The 12,692-nt window shown below is 49.7% G+C and overlaps 1 protein-coding gene across 1 annotated transcript; it reads right to left on the bottom strand.

Annotated features, from left to right (window-relative positions):
• Nucleotides 1–244: 244 nt before the first annotated feature.
• LOC125947835 (uncharacterized) lies at nucleotides 245–1,868 on the bottom strand. The gene has a single exon (XM_049673268.1). It carries the CDS (start codon nucleotides 1,831–1,833, stop codon nucleotides 658–660), a length of 1,176 nt encoding a protein of 391 aa, XP_049529225.1. The 5' UTR covers nucleotides 1,834–1,868; the 3' UTR covers nucleotides 245–657.
• Nucleotides 1,869–12,692: the final 10,824 nt, after the last annotated feature.

Below are 12,692 nucleotides of genomic sequence, written 5' to 3'. Positions count from 1 at the left end.
CTGCGCAGCGGTTTCAAGTCTTATGTTTCCGTGTTGATTTATTGTTTGCTAACTTGTTACGTTATATATGAGCATTAATGAGACATGATTTAGGTGGGAACCAAGATGCACATTGTGATGACTTAATTTATTAAACATTTAGGTGCGCAGTCACGACCGTCCAAGCTTCGCGCTGTCTGTTGTCCCAGCGGCGCTCTTCCTGCTTCACCACCAACATCGGCCGGTTTCGAATGGTGGATGGATGATAATAAAGGAATATATACATATGGAATCGAGCAAAATTAATACGTACGGTATACCCCCCCGCCTCCCGTCTTCCAGGCTCACGATACATATCTAACTGCTGTAAATCCAGTCTGATCGAGTGCTGTAAATGCCCCATCAGTCGGCAAAATCAACGTCGGTTCGCAGTTCCGCAGTAATTAAAGCTCTTACTTTATTCCCGTGAATAGGGGTATTTGTTCTACTGCGAAATCTAATACGTCAGTTTTGCTCACTTAAGTTCAAATACGCCGTTTACACAATTTTTCCTCAGACATGAATACTGGTCAGGGTAAACGGCAGCGGTCCAGTCCAACGAGACGCGAAGATGGAAGTGGGCTGGGCGACGCCGGGACCAGTGTTGGAAAGCGGATGCGGCACAGTCCGCCGACCCAATCAATCTTGCTGGACGGCGCTGGAACCCACCGCAAAGGCCATGGGCGCGTTGTTCTCGGCCTCTTCGCCGAACTGCGGGTGCGCGATTTCCGGCTTGGTCAAGCCGAACAGGTGGCCGCAGTACTTGGCTTGGTCGATGTAGCCTTGGAAGTACACTTCTCGCATCTTGCAGAACGCCATGCCCGTCAGCAAGCTGTCGCTGCCCGCCTGGTGGTGTGGCCCGACTCGTTCAACCTGCAGCTGCTCGGCCAGCCCTTGCAGACCTCTCAGGTTTCTGCAGTCCTTCATGAGGCACTTGAGGTCGTAGATGGCCGGGAAGTATATTTCCAGAAGCTCGAAGAACTCAACTTGGCACGCAGGCAGGTTGTCACTCGTCAGCAGCTTCAGCATGTAAGCGAAGTCGTAGCAGCTGTGAAAAGCGAGCCACGTGATCTCGTCGGACAGGACCATCCCCGACGTCATGATAAGCTGGGCGAATTCGTACGGGTCGATGCCTTCGTTGTTGTGCTTGCCGAATTGTATCCCCGAGTGCATCGACGGGTCGATCGAGTCCTGCGCGTAAGTGTCTTCTGCGAGACTGAACTTGAAATTAAACTGCCAGGTCGAGCAGTTTGACCAGGTGGAGCAGGTGACGAACGGCGATGAACGCCGTGGTCCTGCTGCCTGTCTCGGCAGCGACAGAAGCCGGGGCGAAGCCCGACCACGGCAGGATTCACCCCGTAGCCCGGCCTCCGAGGACATCGCTGTAAGCCACGGCAGGTCGATCGAGTCCTGCGCGTAGGTGTCTTCTGCGAGACTGAACTTGAAATTAAACTGCCAGGTCGAGCAGTTTGACCAGGTGGAGCAGGTGACGAACGGCGATGAACGCCGTGGTCCTGCTGCCTGTCTCGGCAGCGACAGAAGCCGGGGCGAAGCCCGACCACGGCAGGATCCGCCACGTAGCCCAGCCTCCGAGGACATCGCTGTAAGCCACGGCAGGTCGATCGAGTCCTGCGCGTAGGTGTCTTCTGCGAGACTGAACTTGAAATTAAACTGCCAGGTCGAGCAGTTTGACCAGGTGGAGCAGGTGACGAACGGCGATGAACGCGGTGGTGCTGCCTGTCTCGGCAGCGACAGAAGCCGGGGCGAAGCCCGACCACGGCAGGATCCACCACGTAGCCCAGCCTCCGAGGACATCGCTGTAAGCCACGGCGGGTCGATCGAGTCCTGCGCGTAGGTGTCTTCTGCGGGACTGAACTTGAAATTAAACTGCCAGGTGGAGCAGTTTGACCAGGTGGAGCAGGTGACGAACGGCGATGAACGCCGTGGTCCTGCTGCCTGTCTCGGCAGCGACAGAAGCCGGGGCGAAGCCCGACCACGGCAGGATCCGCCACGTAGCCCAGCCTCCGAGGACATCGCTGTAAGCCACGGCAGGTCGATCGAGTCCTGCGCGTAGGTGTCTTCTGCGAGACTGAACTTGAAATTAAACTGCCAGGTCGAGCAGTTTGACCAGGTGGAGCAGGTGACGAACGGCGATGAACGCCGTGGTCCTGCTGCCTGTCTCGGCAGCGACAGAAGCCGGGGCGAAGCCCGACCACGGCAGGATCCGCCACGTAGCCCAGCCTCCGAGGACATCGCTGTAAGCCGGTGCGAAGCACGGTTTAGTAGGGTCAGGACCGGCGACGTCGGGACGTGACCCACCGCTCAATCCTCAGTGCCAGGCGAGAGAACCCCGTGCTGCGCCGCCCGCTTAGCTTGTCGTCCCCGTCGCTCGAGCCGATCTCGCGGGACCCGCGCACCAATCACGCGCTCACTCGCGCTTTTCGGCGCCGCACGCCGACACCAGCACTGATTCCGACGCCCGCGCATTTCAAATGTCGTCCTCCTACTTCACATGATTGCTTTTCAAGTCGGTTCTTATTACCGACTGGTATGTTAAGAACGTGGAAAAAATTTTTTGTTTAAATACGTCGGTTAGCTTCCAAAGATATCTTCGTTTAAGTGAAGAAAATAAACGTCTACTTACGATTCCTGTCGTGTAAAAGCCGCTTTTATTGGCATCAACACGAACATGAAGGTGTAACATCGCGGGGTAGCTCGGCATGTTGATGATGCATATATTTGTGTCAACTCGGGAGAGGCGGCAATTTGTACATGTTTTTAATCACTCTTCAGAACATCTTGCATGTTACTTCTGGATGCTGCCACAGGGAAGTGTTTTGGGACTGTTATAGTTCTTGATTTATATAAACGACTTGACAGACTTGATTCATGGTGGTGTCTGTATCGACTGTTCATGGATGACTGCGTTGTTTTTAAGGAAATCAGTAATCCAAGTGATCATGCAATATTACAAGAACACCTACAGGTAATTTGAGACTGGTGTATTTGATGTGACATGGAATTAAATACAGAAAAAGGTGTATTTCTGCGTGTTACGAGAAAGGAAACACCTATCACGTTTACATATTGAATTAACAAGTGTGACATACAGGAAGTAGATAAATGCAAGTACCTAGGTATCACTTTAAATAACAAACTTACCAGGTCATCACATATATCGGCTTTTGTACTTCTGCGCTACGAAATTTATGGTTTCTCAAAAGGAAACTTGTAACTGCATCTCCTAACGTTAAGGTATACTAGCATATAGTACTTGCATTAGGGCTACGCTCGAATATGCTTCTATTGTATGGGACCCCCCTAACAAAAATGGCATTCAAGAGCTAGAGCGTGTGCAAAGAAAGGCAGTGCGCTTCATATTCAATAAGTGCGAAATGACTGACTCACCCTCCTTACTAATGCAGCAACATTAACGTCCCCATCCATACAATCCCGCAGAAAACTCAACAGGCTGGGTTTTTTTTTTTTTCGTCATAATTGTCATGCACGAAATATAAAAGTAAATATACCTAATTGCGTGCGTCCCAACTAGGAAAACTAGACACACCCATAGCAAGACACTTGCCCCAATTTTCGCAAGGACGAATTCATATAAATACAGCTTTTTTTCCTAAGACAGTGTCGGACTGGAATGCTCTACACTGTTCTTTATTCAAATGATTTAAAACGCCTGTATTATGACTATAATCAATGTCCCACATATCTTGAATTCTCTATCTTTGTTGTTTCTTTCCGGTCTGATTGTTACTTGCTTGTTATAAATCTGTTTATTATACTTGTACGATACTCCTGCATGAACCACACGGTTGTCTGCAGTATTGATAAATAAAATAAATAAAATAAACTCGCTCTACTCGGAAGCCACTTCACCGGTGCTTTTAGTTGTCTGTGACGACACAACAGACTAGACCAAATTGGTGGCAATTTTCACTAAAGATGACAGTAATAATACGCGTAAACTACTTCCGCATGCCTGACTTCATATCCAAAAAGAATAGTTTACCTGATCGCTTCTGATTTAATACTGAAATACTAAAAGCGTTTAAACGCAAGGTAAGCAATTTGGTACCAAGGCACTTAGAGCATTGGTGTATCAATCTTTTAAAACGAATTTTTTTTTTTGATTGTTACAAAAATTGAAGTTCTTCTGAATACATTGTGCTAGCTTATTGTTTAACTTTGAACGCTTAAAAAAAATCAGAGCCCTTCGACTACTGTGAAGATGGAAGCCAGCAAAGCTGTGATATATATACGGTGGGTCTGCTGTAGTCACTATAGTCACTAGGCAACGCAGCCAGCTGTGGAAGCAGACGACGACGACGAACGAGGCAGCATGCAGTGGCACGAGCACGCGCTCGTGCACGCGCTCCCTCGTTCGTCGTCGTCGTCTGCTTCCACAGATGACTCTGCATTACAGATGAATCTGCCCAGGCGGGAATAATCTCCAAGAAAAAAATCGCGACCATATTTAGTAATCCAATAATTACATTAATTAACTTCCAAGTTACATACTTTGCGGCACAGGTTTATATTGGTGAGTTGAAGGCAGTCTAGTTTAGTGTTTCTCCATTTCAAAATAGCCACGTAGACCGAAATAACTGGCGTTAATTTATTCGTTCAATTTAGCTGATTACGCACGCGGTATACCGCGAAGCGCGGCTCCCCGTCCAACCCCTCTGTGACGTAAAAGTGTGGCGTAAAATGACGCTGCCGTCGCACTTCCTTCTTCCCACGCACTGATTACGATTGGCGCTTTGCGCAACTCCCGATTGGCTGCATACTCACTTCAGCAGCAGGGGGGAGAAAGGCGAAGCGTTATTTTACGCCGCCCTACTACGTCTCAAGGGGGTTGCACCATGACATGCCCGTGCTTCGCAGTGCCTCGTGCGTGATCAGGTAAACCGAAAGAATGAATTCATGCCAGTTATTTCGGTCTACGTGGTCATCTTAAAATGGCGAACCGCGGAACTAGAATTTCATGACGATTCCTTTCAACTTTTCAAAATATACAAGTACCGTAATGTTAGTAATTAAGAATTTAATCATTGTATTTAGTTTAATTGGCGAATAATTGCTTTCATTTTTCTTGTAAATTATGTCCACTTGGGCACATAATTCATCTGTAGTGGCGTGGTTCGAGTAAATTATACACTTTCTAAAAAAATTCAAGAGAATTAGAAATTAAAAGTTGGAAGAAACAAGTTTTAAAAAGGCATAAATTTTGGCTCGAACGGTCACGGGATTTCATTTAATTTTTTTAAAGTTCAAGATCGGCTCGTTGGCTAACTGAATAGTGCACTTCTGCGTCTCAGATATATTCGAATGGGTAGAGCTTCCTAGAAGAATGAAGATATTGATCACGAAGAATCGGCGTACGCTCGGAACTATCGACGTTGGGATTTCAGACGTCGCAGCTTGCGCATGCACAACTGAGGCGGAAGCAGTTCGCCTCGGAGTTCGATGGAAGCGAAATGTAGAAAACACGCGTGTACTTAGGTTTAGGTGCACGTTAAAGAACCCCTGGTGGTCCAAATTAATCCGGAATCCTCCACTACGGCGTGCCTCATAATCAGGCGGTAGTTTTGGCCCGTAAAACCCCATAATTTAATTTTATTTTTATTTTTTCGCCTCGGAGCCTGCGCTCCCCCCTTGCCGTCGACCTGTTGCTATTTTGGTGGAGTTATAAATAATAATTTGTGCCTTCCGAATAAGAGATGTGCGGTCATTTTTCTTTTTGTGTTGTATTATCGAGGGCGCTAAAATCCGGAAAATAATAAAAAAAAGAAAGCAGCAGCAGTGGTTTTCGCGGACCATGATTGTAATTGGGCGCCTCGCGGCTGAGCCGACACGCCTGGCTTGGCCCTACGCGTAGCGGCCGGCCAGCAGTACCGACCCACACGCGGTGGGCCGCCACAGTGCATCCGCACCACTGAGGCGGTCGGCACGTGATAATGACAGAGCAGGGCGCTTATCGAGGGCTTATCGCGGATAGCGCCATGCCATTACGAATGTGAGAAACGGCCACAAGGGGGCGCTCGGCATGCACGCACCCGTCCTACAGTGCGTGCGAAGAGCTCGCTGAGCCAACCCGCGTCTAGCTGGTTGTTAAGCGCAACAACAACGCCGCTCATCCGGCGCCGCGATTACGACCAGAGCTGACGTGCGGCTGTTCCCGCTCGCCTCGGGAAGGGACACCAGCCGCGGTGGTGGCTCAGTGAGTATGGTGTCATGCTGCCGAGCACGAGGTCGCCAGTTCGATTCCCTGCCGCGGCGGGCACACTTCGACGGTGAAGGTGTGACGCAAGAACTCTCATGTACTTGGATTTAGGTGCACGTTAAAGAACCCCAAGTGACTGACTGGGCTGTCTGATAGTCCATATTGAGGATTAACAGCGCAAGAGGCAACGCGGCGACGACAAGGGACAGCGCTTGTCCGGTAATACCGTCTTCCACAGCGACATCCCTCCTTATTGGACAAGTTAAGCACCGCAATATAATTTGAAAGGAACGGAAACAGTATGAACTGTCGAAATGTTGGCTGAGCAGAATGAGAGCATGCATCGGCCGCATTTTCTATATCCATTTCATTTCGCACTCTTCTCGCCCTTGGTCATTTTCGTTGGACAAGACCGCAACACCGTCATCGCCGGAATCAGCCACTCGGAGCGCTGTTTGACAAGAATGATGGAAAATGAAATGAAGTGTTACAAAAACTTCGAGGACGCTTAAGCTTCGCCTTTAAGAGTATAACGCGGTAGCGTTAGCGGGACCCGTTCGCAACGCATCGTTCGCATACGGCAAGTAGGCTTCAGAGGAGAGGAGGGGGAGGAGGAGGCGCATGCGCAGTAGGGGTGTGGACGCCGCACGGCGGAGGGACGGAGGTGGGGAGTGACATAGCCCCGACCATAAGCTGCTTCGCACCTAAAAGAGCGGTAGATGGAAAAAATATTTAGAGAATGCAGCCCTAAGGCATCTTGAAAGCGACGTAAACTCTCTTCGAGAACATATCACATTGTCACGCGGTACGTACGGAAAGCTTTCTCGGAGATAAGGACAGGAACGATAACGCGTTTCGCTGCAAGCTTGCCGACATGTCTCAAAACTGGTGCTATAGCCCCGGTATGCCGGTGTACCTTGAGCACTCGCTGAGTTCATTATCGCAATCGCCACACGTTCCATAAAGTTGTGTATTCAAAAGGTTAATCGGCCCGCTCCAATTAATTGAAGAGTTAATCAGGGATTATGGGGCATTTTATTATGTCGGCAGGAGCGATTAGCGCGACACCAAAAAGGCGTCTTTTTTGTTTCTATTGATTTTGATGCGAAAGCGTCAAATGGCTCATTGAGCGAACAAGCCGGCATCTGTCGTCTTCGCAGCGAAACGGCAGGCAAATTCCCGTTGGCTGCGACGTCACGTCACGAGCGCGCCTCGACGGAGCAGAGCGAGCGAAAGGGAACACCTTCTGCCGGAGTAGCGCGTCCTGTGTCGCGTGGTGGGTGAGGGCATCGCCGCGACGCCACGTCAACCTGGCTCTCGCAAGCCTGTGTTATCCGCGCGTTCCTTGTCCGCACAAGCTCTCGCCTGCGTTCTAACTGCTCGTCGGTAAGGCCAAATAAACACGCGCCAAGCTTCTCAACGCGCTCGCTTGCCCGCTTGCCCGCGAGGAATCCATAGCTCGAAGGAGCGCTCAGCGGCGTTCAATTGGACATTAACGTTTTCACATTCACAACGCCTAGGTTGTCCTCGTATGTATTTATACTGATTCCCTCCCTCCATGTATACATATCTCTCTCCATATATATATATATATATATATATATATATATATAGAGAGAGAGAGAGAGAGAGAGAGAGAGAGAGATAATCAATATGAACAAATCCGAGGACACCTAAGCACTTCCTATGAGTTGCGAATATATATTGAAAGACGGAAGATGACCAGGGCAGGCAGCGCTAGCAGACACGTTTATGCCGCAGGCACGGCCCATGCAGACTCAAGCACGACGAAGAAGAAGAACAGGGATGGTGATGGCTATATACAAATGAGAACGATGAAGTACGGTAAATGTGCTTACACTGATACCTCCCCCCCCCCCCCCCCGCCCCTCCTCGCCATCTAGAGATCGGCTGAACGGGGAATAAAGTGTTTCATGCGGGAAACGTGACCAATTTCTGCACTACGACGACGGCGTTCCGCGGCGGAGTGAAGCGGAGTGACTAGATAGTTCACTGCGAAAGTTTGTTGTATGCCGCTGTAGGGCCCAATGTAGCGGTGAAGGAATTTCTCGCAAAGTGCAGAGGTTCGAAGCGGCGTCCATAGGACTTGGTCTCCAGGATGGAAGGCGATGTCGCGGCGTGTACAGCGACGTTTTGTTTCTTCTTAGGTAGCTTCGGTGTTTCGACGAGCAATTTCACGGCAATGCACGACTCTAGCTGTAAACTCTCCTGGGAGGGAGGCGTTAGGCGAAGCAGGAGAGAAAAAGAATTCGGTGTCGAAGACGGAGGACGCAGATCGTCCATACACGAGGAAGAAAGGGCTGCAGCCGGTAGTCCGTTGTGTCGCAGTATTATAGGCGAATGTAACAAAAGGAATAACGTTGTCCTAGTTTGTGTGGTCAGGACGTCGTACATAAAAATCATGTCAGAGAGCGTTCGGTGGAAGCGCTCAGTAAGGCCGTTCGTTTGTGGATTATATGTAGAAGTGGTTTTATGCTTCGTATTAGTCGCCCGCAAGACTCCCTCGAGGACATGGGACATGAAGACTTTGCCACGGTCAGCCAAAAGAACGCGAGGAGCACCATGGCGCAAGACTATGGATTGCAAGAAAATGTCAGCAACCTCGGAAGCAGCCCCAGATCGAAGAGGCGCACGCAGTCTCGGCGTATCTTGTTAGATGGTCTACCACAGTGACGATCCAACTGTTACCGGAGGGCGTCAACGGTAAGGGACCATATAAGTCAATTCCAACGAATTCGAAAGCTAGGTCGGACATGGGAGAGGCTGGAGAAAGAGGAGGGTATGTGGAGCGTTTACGGTGCTGACACGACGCGCACGAGGCAACGTATTTGGCTACCGTTGCGGACAATCCAGGCCAGAAGCAGCGGGTCTTGATGCGGTCGTAGGTCTTGTGGAAGCTCAAGTGGCTGGCGGCAACGTCATGAAATGCTTCTAAAACTCGAAGACGAAAGTAGCGAAGTTGAACTGGGACCCGTGGTATGATAAAATACTCGTATAACGATGAAGCACCCCATCTTGAAGGCGAAATTGGCGAAAGTAGCTGGCGTCGCAAGCGGCTGTTTGGTGGTTTAGTTACGCCGCGAAGGCGATCAATGAGAGTTCGACAGTAGGAGTCTGCGCGCTGAAGGGAAGTGAAATCGGAGCGTGAAGAAAGCTGAGCTTGATCCAGTGACGTTAGCGAAGGCTGGTATGAGGCAGATGTTGCACCAGAGCGGCGCGGTGGAGACGCGGAGTGCGCATGATCAAGAGAAGGCGAAAGCGGGTATCCATACACTGCGTCTGCATCATGATGACATTTGCCAGACCTGTACGTTATTGTGAAATCATATTCTTGTAAGCGCAGTACGTATCCAGCGTCCCAGGCATCCTGACATGTTCTTTATAGATGACAGCCAACACAGAGCATGATGGTCAGTGACGATGGTGAAGTGGCAACCATAGAGGTACGGGCGAAACTTGCGAACGGGCCAAACAATAGCCAGGCATTCCTGCTCTGTGATGGTGTAGTTCCGTTCAGATGGCGAAAGGGTCCGGCTGGCGTACGCCACAACCTGCTCTTGAGATGCGGGACCCCGTTGCAGGAGCACTGCTCCGATGCCTTGTGCACTTGTGTCAGTGTGGAGTATAGTGGGCGCTCTCTGATCAAAGTGGGGAAGCACGGGTCCTGAAGTGAAGTGTTTCTTAAGGGTTCGAAATGCCGACTCACAGTCTTTGGACCATGTGAAAGAGGCGCTGGTGACCAGTAGCTTATGTAGAGGAGCTGCCATTGCAGCAAAATTGCGTATAAAACGGCGAAAGTAAGATGCCAGGCCGAGAAAGCTGCGCAATGTTTTCTGATTCGATGGGCGGGGGAATTGAAGCACAGCAGCAATCTTCTCCGGGTCTGATTGGATGCCATCTTTCAAAACGACGCGACCCAGGACTTTGATGCTTTTGCTGGCGAATGCGCACTTTTTAGTATTAATCTGGAGGCTAGCATTTGAAAGGCATTGAAGGACTTCGTCTAATCTTTGCAGATGTTGGCTGAAGCTGGAAGAAAAAACAACGTTGTCATCCAGATATAACAGAGGCAGGTCTTCTATTTTAGGCTACGAAGAACAGTGTCGATCGTACGCTCAAAAGTGGCTGGATCGTTGCAGAGGCCAAATGGCATTACAATAAATTCATAAAGTCCGTTCGGCGTGGCGAAAGCGGTTTTCTCTTGGTCAGCCTCGTTCATGGGAATCTGCCAATATACTGATCGCAAATCAATGCTGGAAAAATATTCCGCTCCTTGTAGTGTGTCTAAGGCGTCGTCAATTCGAGGCATAGGATACACATCCTTGTGTGTAATTTTATTGAGCGCTCGATAATCAACGCAAAAGCGAAACGGAACCATCTTTTTTCTTCACGAGAACGACAGGAGAAGCCCAGGAATTGGATGAACCTCGTATAAGCTTTCGTGTTAGCATGTCATCAACTTGTTCTTCAATTATCTTCCGTTCCGACTGCGAAACACGATATGGGCGACGGCGTATAATTGCAGAACCTTAGGTTTCGATGCGGTGTGCAGCCACGGAAGTCTGTCCCAGTGCGGGAGCACAGCTATCAAAGCAGGATTTGTGCTTAGCCAAAAGGGCAAGTAACGCCTCTGACTGGGCAGCGGTTAGGTCAGAACCAATTATTTCTCGGAGAGAAGCAGAATCTAAACCTGAGGCTGGTACTGGCGACGAAGAAGGGGAAAGCGCTGCGACAGAGATCAGTGGAGAGTCGGTGAAGGTTGCCACGGTCATCCCTTTGGGCAACAGCACAGGATCTGGGGTTGTATTGCAGGCGAACAGAAGAGCTCGGCGACGTGAAAACCGGACGAGACAATGGGCGACTAGAATTCCTCGCTGAAGTGCAGCGTGAAGAATGGGTAACTAGTGCGTCGCCATCGCTTACCTGACTGGACGTGACAGCTGCAACGTGTTCGTGACCAGGGTGCAGGACGTAGTCTGCAGTGACAGCCAAGGTCAAGATGGGGGTGACGACTCCAAATTAGGTGCATCCGCTGTATCTGTGATGTGGACTACGTTCTCCCTACATGATATAACAGCGGAGGCAGAATGCAGGAAGTCCCAACCGAGAATAAGTTCATGGGTGCAGGCAGGTAACACGACTGGCCGCTCGAGGCACTTTGCGTGTATTCGCTGGCTTCTTTCACGCTCGGAAAAACACTTTTATGTAGCACGTATTGAGCAACAGAAAGCTGTATCGGTAGTTTTTCAAGTTGCTCTACAATTTTCTCATTGACACTTTTCACATCTAATTGTAACATTTGAGAAGTTGATTAATTAATTAAGAATAACTATGTAATTAGGCGGAATGCAAAAAAATAATCTGAGTGGCGGCAAACACATTGCCTTGATTCTGTCCAGCTACGGGGCATTTGCATATTTGTAAATCTTGTTGCATGATAGTTGGGACACCCTGTATATGTGCAGAGTGTCCCAACTTTCATACACCAAAAACCAAGATTTGTAGAGCAACATCATAAACTCCCGATACAGCTATCTGTTGCTCAATACGTGCTACATAAAAGTGTTTTTCCGAGCGCGAAACAAGCCCGCGAATACAAGCAAAATTGCCGCGCGAATGGCCGCTAGAGGCATTCGTCAGGCGCGCGCTCATTGGCTGGTTAAGCCCTACGTCACGCGAAGGCGATAGTTAGTATCACCGAAAGTGATCGTCGCAGAATACGTCCCCAAGGCAGTGCCAGAGCCACTACGCCACCGCGGCGGGCAGGCAACGTTTTGCGGGATCGCCTTGCCGTGATATCGATGTTTTCGATTGTCATGGCAAAGGTAGCCACGTCGCAATAACGAGATATAGGGCTTACAGCATAAATTTGTTGCCACTACGACAAAATAGGCATTCTGCGACGCCAGGATGATCGTCCTGCAGAAATGGCAGTCGCCGCGAAACAATGCTCAGGCGACAGCGGCATGTGCCAAACGAAGCCAAAAATTTATCATTATGACAACATGTTTTCGGCTGGGTAGCACTGCAGCAGAAACCATCGGGTTGTTTCGCAGCTTCCATCTCCATAGCGCATGCGAACCACGCATTCAAACGTGTATGGACCCACGTGTATCGTATCTCCGGCCCATCCTGAGAATACGAGCCAATGGCTAATCACAAGCATAGAAAAAGAATGCCAACCTGCTCAAACTGACATCTTTCAAGGAAAAATAATTCTTACGAAATACAACCCCATGTGTGTGTGTGTGTGCGTGTGCGCGCGCGTGTGTGTGTGTGTGTGTGTGTGTGTGTGTGTGTGTGTGTGTGTGTGTGTGTGTGTGTGTGTGTGTGTGTGTGTGTGTGTGTGTGTGTGTGTGTGTGTGTGTGTGTGTGTGTGTGTGTGTGTGTGTGTGTGTGTGTGTGTGTGTGTGTG

The sequence above is a fragment of the Dermacentor silvarum genome, chromosome 8 (genome assembly GCF_013339745.2).
Source record: "Dermacentor silvarum isolate Dsil-2018 chromosome 8, BIME_Dsil_1.4, whole genome shotgun sequence".
Taxonomy (NCBI): Eukaryota; Metazoa; Arthropoda; class Arachnida; order Ixodida; family Ixodidae; genus Dermacentor; species Dermacentor silvarum.
The sequence above is the reverse complement of the archived record's forward strand: the minus strand, read 5'-3'. Positions and strand labels throughout refer to the sequence as shown.

Bases quoted from the DNA above. Each gene is read 5' to 3' on its own strand.
- LOC125947835 (XM_049673268.1), bottom strand. From the start codon at position 1,833: ATGTCCTCGGAGGCTGGGCTACGTGGTGGATCCTGCCGTGGTCGGGCT.